The 20350-nt window shown below is 39.0% G+C and overlaps 1 protein-coding gene across 2 annotated transcripts; it reads left to right on the top strand.

Annotated features, from left to right (window-relative positions):
* The first annotated feature begins 3376 nt into the window (after positions 1 to 3376).
* LOC107724285 (homeobox-containing protein 1) lies at positions 3377 to 13851 on the top strand. Of its 2 annotated transcripts, XM_016533135.1 has the most exons (11): positions 3377 to 3589; positions 4084 to 4195; positions 5712 to 6123; positions 6986 to 7071; positions 8281 to 8391; positions 9217 to 9342; positions 10232 to 10382; positions 10942 to 11024; positions 11179 to 11274; positions 12336 to 12457; positions 12543 to 13851. In XM_016533135.1, the coding sequence occupies exons 2-11, from the start codon at positions 4117 to 4119 to the stop codon at positions 12684 to 12686; spliced, it is 1410 nt and encodes a 469-aa protein (XP_016388621.1). In that variant the 5' UTR covers positions 3377 to 3589; positions 4084 to 4116; the 3' UTR covers positions 12687 to 13851. The 2 variants fall into 2 exon arrangements, with proteins under 2 accessions (XP_016388621.1, XP_016388623.1); XM_016533137.1 differs by lacking the exon at positions 9217 to 9342.
* Positions 13852 to 20350: the final 6499 nt, after the last annotated feature.

Genomic DNA, 20350 nt, shown 5'->3' on the forward strand with positions numbered 1-20350 from the left:
TTCCTTCAGAGGCTGGGCAGTCTTTAGGGCTGGTGAGTTTATACATAATTTGTCAATGATTAGTTGACCCGTTTTAATATTCTGAATAATATTCAAACAACTGGATTCGGTTTGTCTTAATGCAATTTATAATCGCACAGGATAATAAATTATGTCGATTCTCTCCACAAGAGGGACACATACACAACAAAGGGGAGAAAAAATGCTACATTTGGAGAACATAATGTTTAAAATGAACTATGATTATTATATATTTTGTATAGGTCATGTATATAAAAATATTAATGCTTACTTTATTTCCACCAATTGTTTTTTCCCTTTTACATTATTCCCTGCTGAAAAAAAAAAAAAAAAAAAACTTCAATGGATAGTTTACCCAAAAATGAAAATTACCCCATGATTTACTCACCCTCAAGCCATCCTAGGTGTATATGACTTTCTTCTTTCAGATGAATACAATCAGAGTTACATTTAAAAAAATGTCCTGGCTCTTTCAAGCTTTATAATGGCAGTGAATGGGGGTCGAGATTTTGCAAAACAGTGCTTTATAAACCGTAATCTCTAGCTTCCGCTAACTGTCCTACATGCGTTCATGAGAGAGTGGTGTTCCAGCGGAAGACGTAGGATGTGGGCGTAGCGTAAACTATGCCTACATATCTTACGTCATCCACTGGAACACCACTTTCTCGTGAACACGCATATGACAGTTAGCGGAAGCTGGAGATTACGGTTTACACAGTTTAAATATGGATATTTTTCTTGCACAAATGCATTGCTTCACTTCAGAAGACTTTTATTAACCCCCCGGAGCCTTGTGGAGCACTTTTTATGATGGATGGACGGACACACTTTTTTGGGCTTTAAAATCTCGACCACCATTCACTGCCATTATAAAGCTTGGAAGAGCCAGGACATTTTTTAATATAACTCTGATTGTATTTGTCTGCAAGAAGAGAGTCATATACACCTAGGATGACCTGAGGGTGAGTAAATTTTCATTTTTGGGTGAACTATCACTTTAAGCTGTTTAGCTAGTTTTAGCTGGTCTTTCAGCCTGGTCATAGCTGGTTTAGCAGGCTGGTGTTAGAGGGGTTTTGACCACATATTTAGCTGGTCAGGCTGGTCTTAGCTGCTCAGCTGGGAGACCAGCTGAACAACCAGCTAAACACAGCTTGGTCAGTCTGGAAGACCACTTTGATCAGCTTAAACCAGCTCTGACCATGATGGAAGGCCAGCTAAAACCAGACAACCAGCTTAAGATTTCAGCAGGGTTTTTACAACACACTCAAAGCATATAAGAGTGCAAAAGTGACAACTTGTAGTAACAGCTGAATTCATTTTAATCTGTTAAGTGTAACAAAAATAATTTCTTCATTTGTAAAGGACATGATGACACATAAAATGGCAATTAAATTATTTTGAATAATTTGAATTTTATTTTGAATGCGGGCCATGTATAAGGTATGTTAACTACATCACAGGCCTACGAAGCAGGTAAAGGAAAAGCACCTCAACCCCTCTTGTAAAACAGAATGAGTAGATACTAGACACATTTTACAGATCTTTATGTTTCTGTCCTGTGTCGTCCTCTCTGTGTTAGAGGCGGTACTGCGGCTCTCTGTCCACAAGGCACAAGCGTCATTACCATGTACACCAATGTATTAAATGCATCAGATCAGAATGTATACAAATGTTTTTTTCTAGAAAATGATTTTTATTAAAAATATAAATATTGCTATTATTGGTTATTTAATATTTTGATGGATTTAACATGCGCATAATTCAAAACTGTTACTGACTGACATTCATCATGAGTTTACAGTACAATACAATCTGCAGTGTGTAATACTTAGCACATCTGAAACCGTACAATCTTGTGATGTACTTTTGGCATTTATACTGATATATGATACTGTATTATGACACATTTTGTTTTAGACTAAATAGCACAGCATTGTATTCACAAATTGAGTTTTGATCAGGACCAGAATGGTTTTTGTCTTTGGATCATACACAATAAGCATTCATCTCAAACAAAGCATATTAATTTGGGGAAGGGAGGAAGTCCAGTTCAAGAGATAGTCAGCAGCACTAATAAAGTCTGAGGGAGGATGGTCAGCAGACTATAATAATATTGTCTCCTGGATATTATCTAGATTGTCTATGCAGGCCAGAGTTGCTAGATGGATCATCCGTTTACGTCTGTACGAGCTGGCACTCTCATATCAGCCTTTCGTAATGAGATACAGCTTCTCACAGAGGGGCAGCCACAGCAGGATGTGCACCAGGCTGGTGATCACCACGAATACTGTTAAGATGGGTTTCTATGTAGGCCGGGTCTCCTGAGGACTTCTCATTCAGACAATGAAAATGAACAGCACTGACAACTAAAGGTGACCTGACCCTCCAGAAAAGTATGTTATTTTTTTGTGGACCAAGAACTCTGTTGTGGATTATTGTGAATGAAAGTTCTGTTTAAACTTGTTTAATCATTGGTCAGAAATGATCAAACTCGGGCACTTATTCATTATAACTTGATTATTACTACTGTATATGTATATGTATTGTCATTTTTATTAGACGGGATGAAATGTTTTACAATAAAACAAAACAAATAATACCAACATAACATAATTTGTTACAACATTTGTTAGTTGTTCAGGCACTTATTATAACTTGATTATTACTATAACTATAGAAAGCTATTGCTTTGTACTTGTGTGTGTGTGTGTGCGTTCTGTATTTTTTTTTTATAAGACAGGATGAACTGTTTTAGAGTGAAATAAAACTGTTAGAAAAAAACGACATTAGTTAATGAGGTCTTAATACATTTTTCATTATAGAAAAAAGCATTAATGTGAGTGTATTATTTTATCCAATACAATTAAAGACTAAACTGTACATTATATAGTACAATATATAGTAATGAAGATTTTATTGTTTAGTCTGTCATGATTAATGTTTTTGTTTTTCAGACCTTGAAACCTCAGATTGGTTGTGCTGGTTGTAGGACTGACTACACACTGCAATAATTAAATAATATAGTATTAATATAACAACGATTTATTTGTGGTCAGCAGTTTAAACCTCATATTCCCAGTGCAAGCAACTGATTACTGATGCATTGTAAACATTCCTATTGCTATTGTATGAAAAAAGGAAAACATAAATCCGTACAGAATAGCAGTCCTGCGAAATCAGACAAATGTAAACAAACTTGACAAAAAGTAAATACACATTTCATATTTCACAACTACTCCCAACAATTTCCTCATAAGGACTTTCACAATCTTTTTACATGTTATTAAATATAGTAAACGAATGGAAGTGTCTTCTGGCATCCACTTCCTGCATCCACATGGGACCGACTGTCGCTGCGGGTGAGAGGTCAATTGTTGACTTCCATATATCCAGTAATATTATGCTGCGGCATCCCAGGACAATGTGACCCTCCTCGGATCACCTTCATTAGCTAGTTGAAGCGCCTCGGAGTGCAAGTGAGCGCACGGGAGGGCCGGGATATAACCCAGGGTGTGCACCGACCGCACCATCTCCAACTCCGGCTGCAGTTTGACGGTAGCGCGGGGAGGTAAGGCGGATAACTGCGTGTAGGGCATATAGCTTTTCATGCTAGCGGCAATACAGTTACTGTAGCGCTCTGTGCATCAAAGCTGTGCTACTATGAAGGCATCTCACACCCGCAGTCATAACAAGTGACATAGCGAGACGCGAATCTGTTTCAAAAACTAGAGCAGTGACTTTTTATTGTACTGCGTGACTTTCCGGGTTGTCTGCCAAAAGTAAAAGCCGTCCCCAAGTCACTGGGCTCAGCTGCAAGTGTGAAAACAAAGGCGAAGATAAAACATTCTTCCATATGCGGCTGCACAGCAGCGCGTGCCCGCTGGGGCTAGCCAGTTAGCGCGAGCCTGACACAAAATAAAGTCACGATTGCAGACGTGCGTTAGCTGTTATTTGAGGTGGTTATTAAAGCAGACCGTAGCCGAGTTGTTTGTATCGTTACTCTAGCATGACTAACTGACACATGCTGACTGGCTGTTAGTAGTTATTGTGATGTTTTGACAGCCCCCCTTGTCCCCTGCGGGTGACTCCTCGACCATGCGACAGTGGTGCCTTCCTGCTGTGGCTCCACGCGCCGAACCGCTCCCAACGGGCCGATTATCACCTCAAATCTCAGGTAGGACAACAAATATGATGTGCAGACATTTTATATGAAGTTACTGTATACTACTAGATTTGCATTTCCTGAAGGAATGGCAGTGTTTGCAAAGTAGCAAAATAATTGATTTGTGACGTAAAGGGATAGAAAATAAAAATGACATGAGATTGACATTAATATGAAATATAAGAGAACAAATTGTCGTGTTCAGCGTCCCTTTTGCAGTTCAATAATAATAATACTATTAAAAACTGTCATTATTTGCTTTCCTTCATGTTGTTCCCAACCTGTATGACTTTATTTATTCTGTGGAACATAAAAGGTGAATTTTTGAAGAACGTCCTGCTCACTCTTTTCCATATAAAAGAGTGAGCCTCAGAGGCTGTCAGGCTTCAAAATGAGGGAAAAAACATAAAAGTATTATCAAAGGGGTCCATATGACTTTTGTGATATATTCCAAGCCTTATGGAACAGCTTTGTGTAATCCAGTTCAATTCACATTTATTTGTATATTGTTTCAAAGCGTGAGGAATAGACAGAACGTTTTTACTACATATTTTTCTCTCTTTTTTTCCCTGTACACAGCCCCACCTCCATTCATAGTATTCTCTGTTTTTTTGTTTTTTTTTAATCAATGGGATGAGTTGGGTGTGAGACTATCTGTTTTGCTGACCAATGGGAGATTTTTACTGTTCGATAGATTGCAACAGTGTCCACCCACTTTTTTAGCAGCTTTGGTTCCGAAAGTATTTTTCTTTCATTTTTCTCATAGGGTTTAAAAAAAAGTTTAAGATGTTTAACCGGCTATGAGGTGAATCACAACACTGTAAACTTTGAAGCAAATTTTGAATGAAAACAAAAGGCACAGGAATGTTTACTTTAATGGGAGAAATAACTACAATCTCATGAAGCATTGCAAATGACATAAAATAAAAACAATGTTGAAACATAAAACTAGTAATATAAAGATGTTTATGCTTATGTTGCTTGTTTATATATATATATATATATATATATATACACATAAACATAAGCAATATATTTTATGTTTATTGCAAAATGTACATCCATACAAATATCTAAGTTTGAGAGCATGGGGAAACTGATTCTGTCATTATAATGTGGTTCATGGAAGTGGGCAGGCGCTAAAGAATTATTTTGGCGCAATTTTCTTGTTGTGATTCTCTGCTTGGTGGAGATTTCTCTGCAGAATCATGGGTAATCTAGCTTTTAGATATTCTGCTGTTAAACACAACTTTAAAAAATAAGTTAAAATCAATTAATAACCTTTAGCTTATAGCACGTCTATCTTTAATGACTTGAAATTTAGTTAAAAATCAATTCTCCTATGAAAAAAATAATTAGATTTTTACTTCCGTAGAATGGAATCATTCTACAATCTGCTATTTTTGCTGTTCTTTGTGGTCACACTAGTAATGCAGAAATGACACGCTTCTTATATAAAGAAGTGAAGGTTAATATAATTATCAACACAACATAATTTGCTTTATTTTTACCCTGTCTTGTCCTGCAGATGTCAGGATGGAGTGTTGTGATGTGGAGCCGCGCTATACCATTGAACAGATTGACCTGCTCCAGCGTTTAAGGCTGTCAGGGATGACGAAACCTCAGATCATTCAAGCCCTTGAGTCTTTAGAGAGGCTCGATCCAGACCATCGTACCCCATGCTGCAACAATCACTCGGCCCCACCCAGTGCCCCTACCGCCGCAGCCCCTGCTGCTCCCTCGTCCTCCTCCTCTTCCTCCTCCTCTCTTACCTCAGCCACCACACAAACCCCTGTTATGGATGCTGCATTATCGCCTAGCAACAGCTATGATGCCTCGCCCCCACCCATGTACCCACCCAGCGGAGTTCAGAGGTCGTTTAGTTATGACTTGGCAGAAGAGGACTGGGATCTGGAGGAGAAGGTGGAGGAATACATGAGGTATCTTTTATGAGCTGCTTCTGTGGGCTTCTCTTCTCAGGTCTACTGAGAGGTAGAGATTAATATAAGCTGATAATGACAGTGAATGTCCCTGAGCAACAGTGTAATTTTCAGAGAACAAGAGCCCTTTCTGAATCAGGTCAGGTGGACATTTGGTTCAAATGATACTTTTTCTGTTTTTTTTTTGGCTCTGGAGAATGGCACATAAAACAGTATGTTCCCCATTTAAGGCAAGACACACAGGTGAATAGGGGAATAATTAACTAAAAGAGATCACCAATACTTCTCCAGTTGATTGATAACGTTAAAAAATTTTCTGAAATGTTATGCTTGAATACGCAAAATAAGCATTATCTAATAAATATGCACTCATTTCCTGAACAGAAATCTGAACATTGTAAAAAGCCAGGTTCAACATTTTTGTTTTAATTTATTGAAATATTAAATTCAAAGGTTTTTACAAAATCACCATATTTTTAGGAATAAAAGCTAGATGTGAAAATCTTGGTTGTAATTCATGAATAGTTGAAAGGTTGGTCTCTTTTTAAAGTATACAAACAGCAGATTATTGAAATGAAAGCATTTCAATAAATGAAAATGTAAAATGTTTACTGTAAAGAAAATGCACTGTACTTGGAATCTAAAATTGCTATAAAATTATAGCTATATTTCTAACTAATTAATGTTCCGAATTTGAAGTCGATATCACAAAAATTGAGGTTCCTGTGAGATTTTGTTTAGGTGCTATATCAAAACTCCATTGAATTTTTTTAATGCATTTTTCTGTCACAAACGTATAAATTTCTTTCACGGTATTACCTCTACCACAAAATAAAAATGCTTGTCTTTGTTTGGACTGTAGGAGGGACAGCAACCTTGTAAAAGAAGAGATAAAGGCTTTTCTCAATAACAGAAGGATCTCGCAGGCAATTGTGGGACAAGTCACAGGTACTCTGAATGCTTTCTGTCTTTCAGTGGAAAAAGTGTAGCCAACAGAGGCAGTTTTCTTATCATGCAAACCATCAGAAAATGGGGTACTTAAAGTATTGTTTTTACATCTAAATCCATTAAACATATTTATTTACTGTACATTCACAAAGTATTAATTATTTCCTGTGCTGAACAGGAGAAATATATTATACATATTTTTATTTTCCTACATGTCAAGGCTGCTCCAAAATTTTGCCGATCAAGACTGTCAGACAGAGAAAATCTAGGCCAACCACAACTTTGATAACCCAAACGTTGACATGAAGGAACGAACTGCAAGCATGTGAAACTAGTGCATGTGTGACAAGTGCATAGAGAAATTCAGACAGATATCGAAAATGTCTGCACAACAAAATCACTGGAAACTAACTGTTATTACAAGTTTAGTTTGCATTTCCTTGCATTTTACTTTATTTATTACACAGATTATTCTTTATACAGTGAAATATCTGCACTGGATCTCATTAAATACACAGAGTACAGATTGGGTACAGATGTGCTTGTAGTATCGAATTCAGTTTATTTCAAGGACGTTCATTTTTCCAAACATAATAGTGCGTGTCAAAAAAGTAAGATGTTTGTTTGAAATTTAAGTTTGTTGTGAGTCAATATTACATTGATCACATGCTGAACTATTATTTAACTATTTTATTTAAACAATATTTTAGAAATGGTTGGACCTTGTATATCTTTGTAAAATCACACCAATTAAATGAAGCAAGCAATCTTATTTTAGTATTACTTATACTATTAGTATTTTGAATTAGCTTTTATTTTTATATTTGCATTTTTCATTGTAATTTTAGTTATTTTACATGCTTTTGGTATTGTATATTACTATTTTGTTTTTCATTTTTACTTCAGTTTTATTTTTTATTTATTTTCTAGTTAGTAATTTTAGTGCTAAAACTTAATTGTTTCAGTTAAGTTGCAAAGGCAACATTTCAAATTTTTGTTTAGTTTCTAGTTTTTCATCTAACATTTTTATTTTATTTTATTTAAAAAATGTATTTAAATTAACAAAAATGTTTTTAATAGTTTTAGTTACCAATAATAACCCTGGCATGGCATTTCCAGAGTATTTGGTTTTATTTTGGTGCGTTCTACTTTTCCTGCCATTTCTTTCACTGGTTATTTTCCTTTTTATGACTGTATGATATTCTGCAGGTATCAGTCAGAGCTACATCTCTCAGTGGCTTCTGCAGCAGGGGCTGGAGATGAGCGACTCCAAACGCAGGGCGTTCTATCGCTGGTACCTGCTGGAGCGCAGCAGCCCAGGTGAGTTGTGGTTCCTCTGCAGGGAGATGATTTGCCAAACATAAGGCAGTGGCCTGAATTTTGGACTTGGGGCTGGCTTAAATAGGAATACAGTTTTATGTTTAGTTTTGATCATTTTTTTTTGGTCTTCATTTGCTATTCTGCCTTATCTTCCCTATATAGTTTGCATGGTCCTTGAGGGCTTTACATTAAATAAATCAGGACTGTGTATTGGAAGGACATGCTATGTTGCCGCACTGAATTTAAATTCAATCAACTGGTGTCATTTCCCATCAATTATGCGCTTAGGTTAATGCTGTTTTTGGCACATTCAAGAAGTGTAGGTTGTGTGAGGCGGAAATGAGCCTTAAACCCTTTTAGGCTGTAACACTGCCAACACCCGCATCATCTCGCATTTATAATATAAAGAACGTGTTGATGCGTAAAGGAGCTAATTAAGTAATGTGAAGCCCTCCAGGACCACTTCTGCTCTCCATCTCCCAGATTAGACCTTCTTCTGTAGCTCTCAGTCCTGATCCTGGGTTTGTCAAATGCTGGTTTTCTTGTCCTCTCTGCACTGAGGTGCAATTAACACCTGACCCTACTAACAGAGCCCTGAGCATGACGCTTTTACATTCTCTACAGCGCTAGAGAATTGAGCATGGCTCCAAGAACCTAATCACTTTGAATGTCTATTAACACTGTTATATACAATGAAGTTTTCTCGAAGGATTTTCATTGAGCTCTGTTAATATTTGTTAACGGACGTCACCATTAACAGCAAGTTTTCGGCCCTCGAAGGGACTCTGGTTAACACAGTTTTCTGATTGCCTAAATGGGTTAAAGGAATCAGAAGGAGTGAAAACCAGCATGCTCAGGTCCCCAGGAGCAGGACTGACACTCCCTGGAATAGGCAGAGAGAACTGCTGATGCACCTCCTCCCCTGGTACTCTGCTCACCAGTCCCAGTCAGGTAACGTCCATGCAGCAGGGAAACACAGCTTCAATTCAGTACACCTGGTTCGGGAAATTAATATTTGTTCTCTTTGAGTCTTAAGCCACCTTTTCACAATCTCCAAAAATAATAGACCAAAAGTCATTCATTTCCAGTGGAGAGTAGTACGGCAGGTGCGTGGAGTTCTGATCGTATGCATAAGTGAAATTTCAGATCCGATTTGAGCTTCGGATGAGTTGAAATATTTTAACTTTTGCAGCTAGACCATATGCGATTCTAATAAGATATTTAAAAATAAATTGTGAGATTAGAATTAACAATATTCTTGCACTAGTACATTATTCTTTAAATACTATTTTCGTAAAACAGGCAGTTATAAAAAATCTGAAATACTAATTACAAAATTCATTAAGTTGATTAGCTCTAGAAAACCCATTGGGCTTTTCTTTCAAGCGTATTACGGTCATTTGTTTTGTGTGGAAATACACGTGCGTCACAACCAGTTACGACTGCCACTAGGGGGCGAAATGCGACAAACGTCCGGAACTAGTGGAAAGGTGGTTTTAGATTTCATAGAACATTACACTCTCATGGTGTTCTAAACCTGTATGACATTCTTTCTTGCATGGAACACAAATGCAATGAAAGTGGATGGGGACCAGGGACCATTTTATGGAAAAGAGCAGCAGACAATCTGCTTTAAGTATCTCCTTTTGTGTTCCATGGAAGACAGTCATGCTGTTTTGAAACAACTTCAGTAATTAAACAACAAAAAAATGCTATTTTTGGTGAACCATCCCTTTATTTGTGTTTAACTACATGTGTGGTGAATTCATATTTGCTTGTCTTTTGGTTTGTATGCGTTTTAAGTTCTATATTCCCTATTTTTGGATAATGTTCATAACAGGTGCCACATTGTCCATGCGTTCACTGGTTAAAGAGGAGCCTGACTGGAGGTTGGCTGGAAGCCCCGCAGACAGGGCAGCAGTTGGGCCTTTTAGACTGCGCAGAGGTAGTCGCTTCACCTGGAGAAAGGAGTGCCAGTCAATCATGGAGAGGTAAATCACAGAGCATTACTGTCTTTGGCACTATTCAGACAGAAATTGTTTCTCAGGGTGACATCTGTAAAAGAACATTTGCATGACTCCTTTGAGATAAAACTCTCTAAAACGTAGACATGCTGCCGTTAAATACAAGTCTCGTTCTTTTTTTCAAGGAATCCGTTTCTGTACATATAGGAAATTATTTATGAGAGTGATAAGCACATAATACAATGGAATTCACTCCAATATGTGCATTTATAATATATTATAATTTTTCTTTTTCTTTTTTCTTTTAAACAATATCCATCCTGTGGTTGAGTCACCATAGGAATTCTAAATTTTAATGGCACAAACCCCATATTTTTGTAGTGAGTTATGGTGGCAGTGTACCCTTAAATATGAAATATTTTCTTCATTCACAAACATTTTTACACTTAATGTCATTATGTCATAAACATTAAGTAGCCTGTTTTATTAATCTGCAGTGTTACACAGTGTTCTCAGGCCTTCCTTTTGGTTGAACAATGATCATGATATCACAAGTCTTGTTCTGATTCGCTCTGTTTGTTCTCAGTTTCTTTATAGAGAATCAGTATCCTGATGAGGCCAAAAGAGAGGAAATTGCCAATGCCTGTAATGCTGTCATTCAAAAACCTGGTAAGTGATTGCAATCAGTATCTGAACTGCCTCAGACCCAGACTAGTTGTAGCGTTGCCATCTTTGTTGCAAATGTTCCCCTGCCTCACTGAATGTATAAATGCCTTTACGTATTGATTTAAGTGATTAATTTGTTATATAAATGTTGTTTCAGGATGCAAACTTTCAGAATTTGAACGAGTCACTGCGCTCAAAGTGTACAACTGGTTTGCCAATCGGAGGAAGGAGATGAAGAGACGTGCCAACATAGGTGAGATGGCAAAAATGATGGTCTGACAGGTTGTCACTCATTTTAAGTGACACAAGCATTAAACGATTATCTAGGAAGCCTGAAGTTTTCTACTTTTCTCCAGTACTCTATGTGGAATATTCCTCACATTAAGCCAACAAAACAGTTTTATTTTAAGAACCAAATCAAGAACTGTATATCTGTGGGCCCCCATCCAGTAATGAACCCTGGCTACTAAAAATAATTATTTATACACTACTGTTCAAAGGTTTGGTCTCTGTAAGATTTTTGTAATGTTTTTGAGTCTCTTATGCTCACCAAGTCTGCATTTATTTGCTCAAAAATACAGTAAGAACAGAAATACTGTGGAATATTATTAAAATTTAAAACAACTGGTTTCTATTTGAATACATTAAATAGTCCTGTGATGGCAAAGCTGAATTTTCAGCAGCCATTACTCCAGTCTTCAGTGTCACATGATCCTTCAGAAATCATTCTAATATGCTGACTTGCTGCTCAAGAAATATTTCGTATTATTTTCAATGTTGAAAACAGCTCAGGGGCGTAGCCATCATTTCAGAAGTGAGGGGGACAGAAACCCCTGAAACAGCTGCTTAATGTTTTTGTGCAAACAGTTTTTTAGGGTTCTTTGATGAATAGAAAGTTCAAAAGAACAGCATGTATTTGTAATAGAAATTTTATAATTCTATTATTAATTTATTCATTTGTAAGTCGCTTTGGATAAAAGCGCCTGCTAAATGACTAAATGTAAATGTATTATAAATGTCTTTACTGTCACTTCTGATCAATTTAATGCATTATTTCTGAATAAAAGTATTCATTTATTTAAAAAAAATCTTACTGACCCCAACATTTTGAACAGTGTATATTAGTGTATAATCATGTGACTTGTCTACAGGTAATTAGATGATGTTATTTTGGGGGAGCATTAATCAGTTTGACTTTTTTTTGTATTTTTCTTTGGCCCTTTGATATTAGCCTTTGCAGTGTGACTGCTACATATGAACTTTTGAACTGTCATTGTTAACATCGTTAATACACTTTCTGTCTCTTTTGCTCAGAGGCTGCCATACTGGAAAGCCATGGGATAGAGGTGCCCAGCCCCAGCTGCCACTCCAACAGCGAAGAGGTCGAGACTCAGGAGTTTGGAGATCAAGTCATGAGTCAGCGGTTCTCTGAGCAGGTTAGAGGTTGTTGTTGTTAATGCACTACTTGGACTGCTTTTGTGGTCAGGATTGTTCACTTGAACGTGATGTGTTTGTATCCAGGAGGAGCTCTCTCAGAGAAAAGACATTGAGCCAGAAGGTGCCATGCTACCTCCTGTGGAAGTGGTGTCTCCTCCAAGCCCGACCTCTCAACTCATGGAGCGGAAATTGAATGAATCAAAAAGGGAGGCTACTGATGACGATTAACCAATTTTTGTTCCAAAGTGGCTTGACGTGGTTGTTCTCAGCCAAGCCTGACACGCTAAATTCTCTGGTGCCTCTAGTGGTAGGGAGGCCACTCTTATGTATCTACAGTAATCACGCTTGTAGTAACGGCAATATTTACTCTATACCGTATATCGTGCATTCCAAGACAGTCTTAACGCTTCCCGCAAGAGGGAAAGATGCGTAAGGTGCAAACTAGTAACTTTCTCATTCTGCTAAAGCTGTTTGCTTTCATTTCTCAGTGTTCTCATATACAACCGTTTCACTGTTATTATCTCAAGCGAGCAGTCTAGAGAAACCTGCAGGACAGGTGTTTAATTTGACAGAATGGCCGCACTGAACCCAGTTTGGAGTCTGTGTGAATTTTAAGAGCTTAACAGTCTCTTAATTGTCATATGCAATAGTTAAAAGATGAGATTGGATAGATACACCCCTAATAGATATGCCAACTCAGGTAGAACTTAACTTGGCAATTAAATGAGAAGTTTTCACCATCATAGAAATCACTGTTTCTCACAATATTGGTTCATTGGGTAGAAATGTGACCTGTCTCAAGCATACAGGATTGTGTACATATTGTTTTTGACTTTTTTTTTTTTTCAGATGTGATCTGGAAGTAATATTCAGATTATCATGGCTCTGTTTTTGTATACACAACGATTGTAAGCTCTTTGTATCCAGCTACTTAAGCTATACTGACCCTGACTAGTGTGAGGGGTCTTAAATGCTTCAGAAGTTTCCCCCCTCAAGTATTATTTGCTATAAGCATCATTTACTTACCTCTTTAATAAGGTAATGCAGTATGTAAAACTACAAGTATAATAGTAGCATTTAATGCAACAAGCTGCTTTTCAATGGATTGATATCCACGGTTTGTTTTTCTGTGTCTTAACGAAAGCCAAAGCTAGGCCAAGTTGTAAAAGAAGCTTTTTACATGAACAGTGTCAAATAGACTTGACGATTGCTTAAGGCACATCATCATGTCTCGTGAGAAGCGCTTTGAGCGTGCAAAGGCTATAAGCTGCACAGTATGATTATTCTGGCCTATCAGCTCTGTACACAAACAGGATTCAATGCTGCACGCTGTCAAGGCCCCCTACTCTATGCTTTTTCCTAATGATATAAAACAATAAAATGAATAAACAAATGTAATGTTGAGTTTGAATTCAATTTATGTTTGAGAAGGATTTGAAGAAAGTTTTTGCATGCTAATATTACCCTTTAGGTAAAACAGGTAACATAACTGAGCCCAAGTTTGGGGTTGGTAAGATTTATATAAATATATATATATATGATTTGAAAGAATTGTCTTATGCTCACCAAGGTTGTATTGATTTAATTAAAAATACAGTAAAAACTGTAATATTGTGAAATTACAAATATTAGAATTTTTGAAAAGTATTTGAAAGTATTAAAAATGCTGTTTTCAATGTTATATATATATATATATATTAAAAAATTTAACATTTCTTTGATGTCAAAGCTGAATTTACAGCATTCTTGACGCTTAAGAATATCAATGTCGGACACATTTGTACTGCTTAATATTTCTGTTCAAAAGAACATCATTTATTTGAATGTGTACAAATGTTAGAAATGTTTAAAACAATCCTTTCTCTTCTACTGACTTTGCACCTTCAAAATGCAAGTAAAAATTTACGCACTTTACTGATTGTAATCCTGTCAAATCAGCCGTGACTGGTTTGTTTTAAACTTGTTTTTATTAGGCCTATGACTTTTAAACCAACTGCATGGCTGTAGCCAGGCTTTGAAAATTAGTGAGGTCCAGGGGGTTTCTATAATAACCCCTTATTATAGAATTGTGCAATAATATAACCCCTATAAATACAACTAATTATATACACTATTAACACTTTAAAAGAGACAGAAATGTAGATGTTTGTGAAAGATGTTTTCTCTGTTTTGGAGGGATGATCATTTTTAAATCATACCCTATTTATTGCATCAAAATTTGTTAATACTTTACTATATTTATGGGGTGGATCATTTTTATCAGTTGTTTATTATTCATGCAACCATACATATTGCTGTTATAGTTTTTATTTATAATCATTATATAGCTGATAACTTTGTCTAGTGCTCTTATGAATGTTTATATAGCATGATTTGTGAAAATTTAACTACTATACTGACTTAGCATGGACTTCTTCATGGCTAGTGTTTGCGTATTTCATTTCATTCTGTAACCTACTTGTTCTACAGATCTCTGCACTAGTATTAAATGCTACAGATTTTGACAGCGTTGATAACGTTTCTGACAGATAATATCATGATTTTTTTTTTTTTTTTTTTGCGTTTCCCTTACCGAATGTCGTATCTTGTCAGCAATAACCTGTCCATGGACTTTTTTGATTACTGCCAGTTTAAGTGCCAGATATTGCTATTAAAATAAGCAAAAACCTATAAATAAAAATAAACCACATTTATTTAAAATCTTTTGCAAATAAGATAAGATAAAGATATCGCTGACCATAAGCCGCAAATTCCTACTTTATTAACTATCTAAAGTGTTAAATTAAGTGGAAAAGACAAGTAAAAATCGCTTATAATAGCTGGAGCTGGAGCTCGCGCCCTCACTCACAACTCTCGCAAGCCTTGTTCATTACGCCAGCGTCTAGCTGCGATCATTTTTATACCACGGACGCTAAACATTCTGAATTAAACTGAATTATACATGCAGACATTCATATTAGGAGTTTAACAGCAAATTAGTCATTCAGAGAACACATTTTATTTTTGAACATGAAAAATTTGCCGAGGTCCGGACCTCGGTGACCTCATAAACTGGCTAAAGCCCTATTCGCACGGGATTAGTATTACCTGGTGACCTCCAGTCATTTGTAATAATTGCGGAGGTTGTCTGTGATCTTAATCCCGTGCGAATCGGCCATGTCTGTAATTTGTAAAGTAAAAATTCCCTCGCAAATGACCTACCATATTTCGCCGAACACCGAGGTCCTGTGATAATATTAGTCCCGTGCGAATCGGGCTCTGGAACAGACTCTGGATCTAGGATTGGCTCTGGAACAGACTCTGGGACTGGCTCTAAGAAGGACTCTGGCTGCTTCTGGACTGGGACTAGCTCTAGAGTAAACTCTCGGAGTGGAGCCAAGTCTGGGACTGGAGACGAATCTGGGGTGGCTCTTGAGGCTAGAGTTGAGTCTGGGACTGCCGTGGACTCAAAGACTGATTCTAAAGACTGGAGGACTGGAGCGGATTCTGAGCCTGTGGCAGTGAGACCTGGCCACTCGGGAATGGCCTCTGTGTCACAAACAGAAACAGTGGCCTGCTTCAAACTGGCATCCATGGCCTGGCCAGTAACAGCGGGCTGCTTGAGGATGGCCTCACTGGCCATAATGGGAAGGACAAGCAACTCAGGGATGATGTCCGTGGGCATGGCACGACTGGCTGGACTGGGCTCTGTGGGCATGACATGACTTGCAGGAATAGCTTCTCTGGGCAAAACAGGAGGTTCAGACACTGTCACCTTAGTCACAGGACAAAATGACTGCTCAGAGATGGTCTCTGTGGCCTTGAAAGATGGTGCAGATGACTCTGGGATTGCCTCTGTGGTTGTGACAAGACTAACAGAGACAGCCTCTTGGCCTGGAACGGAGTCTAGTACAGGCTCCAGGGCTGAAACAGGAATGCCTTTTTGGGCTGCTCGAACAGATTTAGGAGCGCCCGCAGGGGCAGCTGAAATATCCTCTGGGGCTGCAGGAATAGACTCAGGAGGTGACTCTGGAGCACCCTCCGGGGCTGCAGGCATAACAGTGGACTGTAAAACACGAATCCTCTTCCTCCTCCGCTTACGAGGTTGCTCTGGGCTGAGCACTGGGCCTGAAGCAGACACTGGAGCGGACTCAGAGGCTGGAATGGACTTGACTGGTTCTAGAAGAACTGGAGCGGACTTAGACTCTGGAGTGACTGGGCTTGACTTGACTGACTCTGGAATGACTACAGTTGACTCCTAGTTCTAGGAGAACTGGAGCAGACTTTACAGCCTCTGGGTTGACAGGCTGCTGGACTGAAGCAGACTCAGGGGCTGGAGCTGACAGTGGAGCGGGCTCAGGGGCTGGCTCTTGACCTTCCACAGGAGCTGAAGAACTGCCCTCCGGGGCTACTAGAACGGACTCGGGAATTGGCTCTTGACTGCCCCCGGAGGCTGCTGAACTGCCCTTCAGGGCTACTGGAACAGACTCGGGAGTAGATTCCTGACTGCCCTCAGGGGCTGCTGAACTGCCCTCCGGGCTACTGGAACAGACTCAGGAGTAGATTCTTGACTGCCCTGGGGGCTGCTGATCTGCCCTCCGGGACTACTGGAACAGACTCGGGAGTTGGCTCTTGACTGCCCTCGGGGGCTGCTGAATTGCCCTCCGGGGCTACTGGAACAGACTCGGGAGTAGATTCTTGACTGCCCTCGGGGGCTGCTGAACTGCCCTCCGGGACTACTGGAACAGACTCGGGAGTTGGCTCTTGACTGCCCTCGGGGGCTGCTGAATTGCCCTCCGGGGCTACTGGAACAGACTCGGGAGTGGATTCTTGACTGCACTCGGGGGCTGTTGAACTGCCCTCCGGGACTACTGGAACAGACTCGGGAGTTGGCTCTTGACTGCCCTCGGGGGCTGCTGAATTGCCCTCCGGGGCTACTGGAACAGACTCGGGAGTAGATTCTTGACTGCCCTCGGGGGCTGCTGAACTGCCCTCCGGGACTACTGGAACAGACTCGGGAGTTGGTTCTTGACTGCCCTCAGGGGCTGCTGAACTGCCCTCCAGGGCTACTGGAACAGACTCGGGAGTTGGTTCTTGACTGCCCTCAGGGGCTGCTGAACTGCCCTCCAGGGCTACTGGAACAGACTCGGGAGTTGGCTCTTGACTGCCCTCGTGGGCTGCTGAACTGCCCTCCGGGGCTACTGGAACAGACTCAGAAACGCCCTCCGGGGCTGCAAGTACAGACTCAATCACTGACTCTGGAGTGACTGGAATGGCCTCAGTTGACTCTATGGACTCAGAGATGGCTGCAACAGTCTGAGCCGCCCTCTTCCTTCTCAACCTCCGTTTCATCGATGGAGTCAGAAGAGGATCGGGAACTTGACTCGATGAGGGAAAGAGGATGGGGTGATCACAGCAGGTGGACTCTGGTGGTGTAAGTATCTGCCAACCCTTGCGGCGGTACAAATAGTTGGAGAAGTCCCAGAAGTCCAGTATTCTCAGTTGCTCCATCTCCCACCGTGGCAGAGGGTCATCCAGGCAGATATTAAAGGCCTCCTTGAGGGCTGCATCATCATACTGAGCCCTGACAGCTGTCATCATATCGCTACACCATACAGTTTGCAGAAAGAGAAAGCTGAAAAGGTTTTGAGGTTAATGTGTTACATAAGCATAAAGCTTGAGATATTATTTTAACCTGGTGAAATGTAAATGACACAGCACAAGAAACTATATGAGTTTCTTTTTTTTAAATCCATCTGGACCATAGAACGGGACTCTCAAAGGCTTGACATCCGGGTATCCGGGAGACAAGTCAGTAAATTCCAGTAAAATCACAGGCTTCGCTTATCCCGTGCGAATGCACCACACGAAATTCAGATGTGGGGGGGTAATTTCAAAATCACACAAGGTCCCCAGATAATACTAATCCCGTGCGAATAGGGTTTAAGGCCCTGTTGTGTGTAGTTTTGTGTGTTTTTGCGACTTTGGAGCCCCCTAGTTAACTGAGTGGAAATCACTGTCGTAAATATAGCAATACATGTTCATTTGTTGCTGCAGTAAAGCAATCTTTTCGCGTAATTTCGTACCTGCTCACCGAATTTACATACTCTTTTAACGGACTTTTAGCGGGAATAAGCGTGAGAAAGATACAGAAGCCATTCACTTTATTATAAGTCAGGATACCATCAGAATGATTTTGAAATTGATACTTCAAGGTAAGAGAAAAAAGTTATAGTTGCTTTAAAGTGCAGCCTTTTACCCTGATATTTACTGATATCTGGTAATTAAAAAAAAAAAAAACATTGGTGTAACTTTGCACTTCAGACTCAAATGTGAATGGCTTTAAAAATCGTATATACCCTAGCAGTAATTCAGTTTAAGTCAGTGTCAGTGGTGGACGATGATTGTGCTGCGGCATTTCCTTTTCGGTAGAATGGATGCCTAGTTCCGCCACTGAATGAAAAAAAAAAGGTAATTGGTAAAAATTTAAAAAGTCAGTTCTGACTTTTTTATTCTCAGATAAACTCGCATTTAAAAACGCACTCAAATTGCTCGTTATAAAGTCAGAACTGCGGTATATAAACTCGCTATTGCGAGAAATTCTAGATATAAACTCACAAGTCTTTTTTTCGCAGTTGCGAGTTTATATCTCGAAATGTTTACTTTTTTCGAAGAAATGTGAGATATAATCTCACAATTGCAAATTAAAAAATCCTATGTGTGTTTACTCTAGAACACCCTGGCTGGACTGCAGGGTGATGTTTGATGGTTTCAGTTTTATGATGTCTACCACTGTCAGCTTTTCTTTACCTTCTTTTGCTCTCATTGGATGATGACAAGGTTGAATATGTAATGCTAGCTATTGAAATCTTTTTTTTCCATCGAACTAAAGAACACCATGAGTGCATTAACATTTCAAAGGAGTAACTTCAGGCTTCCCAGTCAATCAAAAATATTATGGATTACATAGTTTTATGCATTGTAATGATGCCCCTTTTGAAAGGAAGTGCTAGCATGCAGAGATTTTATTCTTGCACAAGATCTGTAGCTAATGTGAAAAGACAGAACAAGCTGTTGCTGGATTGATATGTGTAAATGGAGACAGAAGAGTCATCCTCAGGGTCATGTTGATTGGATTGTTGCTGTCCATGGTGCTGCAGGTGTACGTGTATTAGAGTAACACTGCATGTAATAGACACTGACTTTCATGCACTTTTTGTATAAAGTGGGGTTATACATCTCTTCAAAGATCACAGGAACATGATCTTGAAAAATGAAAAGAAAACTGTCTAACAGAATCTCTGAAAACAGCCATTCTGAATGCTTCTTTGTCACAGGGATGATGGATTGTGGAAAATCACACAACTTCACAATCAAGGCGTTGGGGGTGTTTACACTAGAATGGCTAAATTGCCCTGGCAAGCATTATTGTGGTGGATCCATCATTGCAAACGAGTGGCAAGTATTCTCTGCAGCTTACTGTCTCTTCCTGTAAGTACACTCACAAACTCTTTGTACGTTTCCAGCTGAAATATATAACAATAAAAGTATTTTGCTGTAGCTAGTCAAAATTCAAGACACGATGCCCACAATAACATAAGCCATTTTCAGTTGGAAGTTAAACTAAAAGGAACATCATTTTACATGATTAAGGAATATTCAGTTTCTGTCCTCATGTCTAAATATGTGGCATGAGTATGTGTGTCAGTTGTGAATTATAATTTTTTATAATTTGTTTTGGTTGTGTTACTTGTTCTTTCTCTGTTCTTCTAATGTGTCTGTGAAGTCTGAATGTTTTTAGTGAGCAGCATCTGTGGATGCTCACGGTTGCTTCATTTACCTTTCACTCTGGACTGGCAGGGTGATTCTGGAGGTCTACTTAAGTGTGAGGCTGATAAACATGGTACCCATCC

Source organism: Sinocyclocheilus rhinocerous, unplaced genomic scaffold (genome assembly GCF_001515625.1).
Source record: "Sinocyclocheilus rhinocerous isolate Xijiao unplaced genomic scaffold, SAMN03320098_v1.1 scaffold574, whole genome shotgun sequence".
NCBI classification, from domain to species: Eukaryota; Metazoa; Chordata; class Actinopteri; order Cypriniformes; family Cyprinidae; genus Sinocyclocheilus; species Sinocyclocheilus rhinocerous.

What these genes read in the sequence shown, in the direction of transcription:
- LOC107724285 (XM_016533135.1), top strand. Translation starts at nt 4,117, where the DNA reads ATGCGACAGTGGTGCCTTCCTGCTGTGGCTCCACGCGCCGAACCGCTC. An exon ending in TGCTCACCAGTCCCAGTCAG is followed by an intron (nt 9,343 to 10,231) that starts GTAACGTCCATG and finishes TGTTCATAACAG; the next exon opens with GTGCCACATTGTCCATGCGT. An exon ending in GAAGAGACGTGCCAACATAG is followed by an intron (nt 11,275 to 12,335) that starts GTGAGATGGCAA and finishes TCTTTTGCTCAG; the next exon opens with AGGCTGCCATACTGGAAAGC.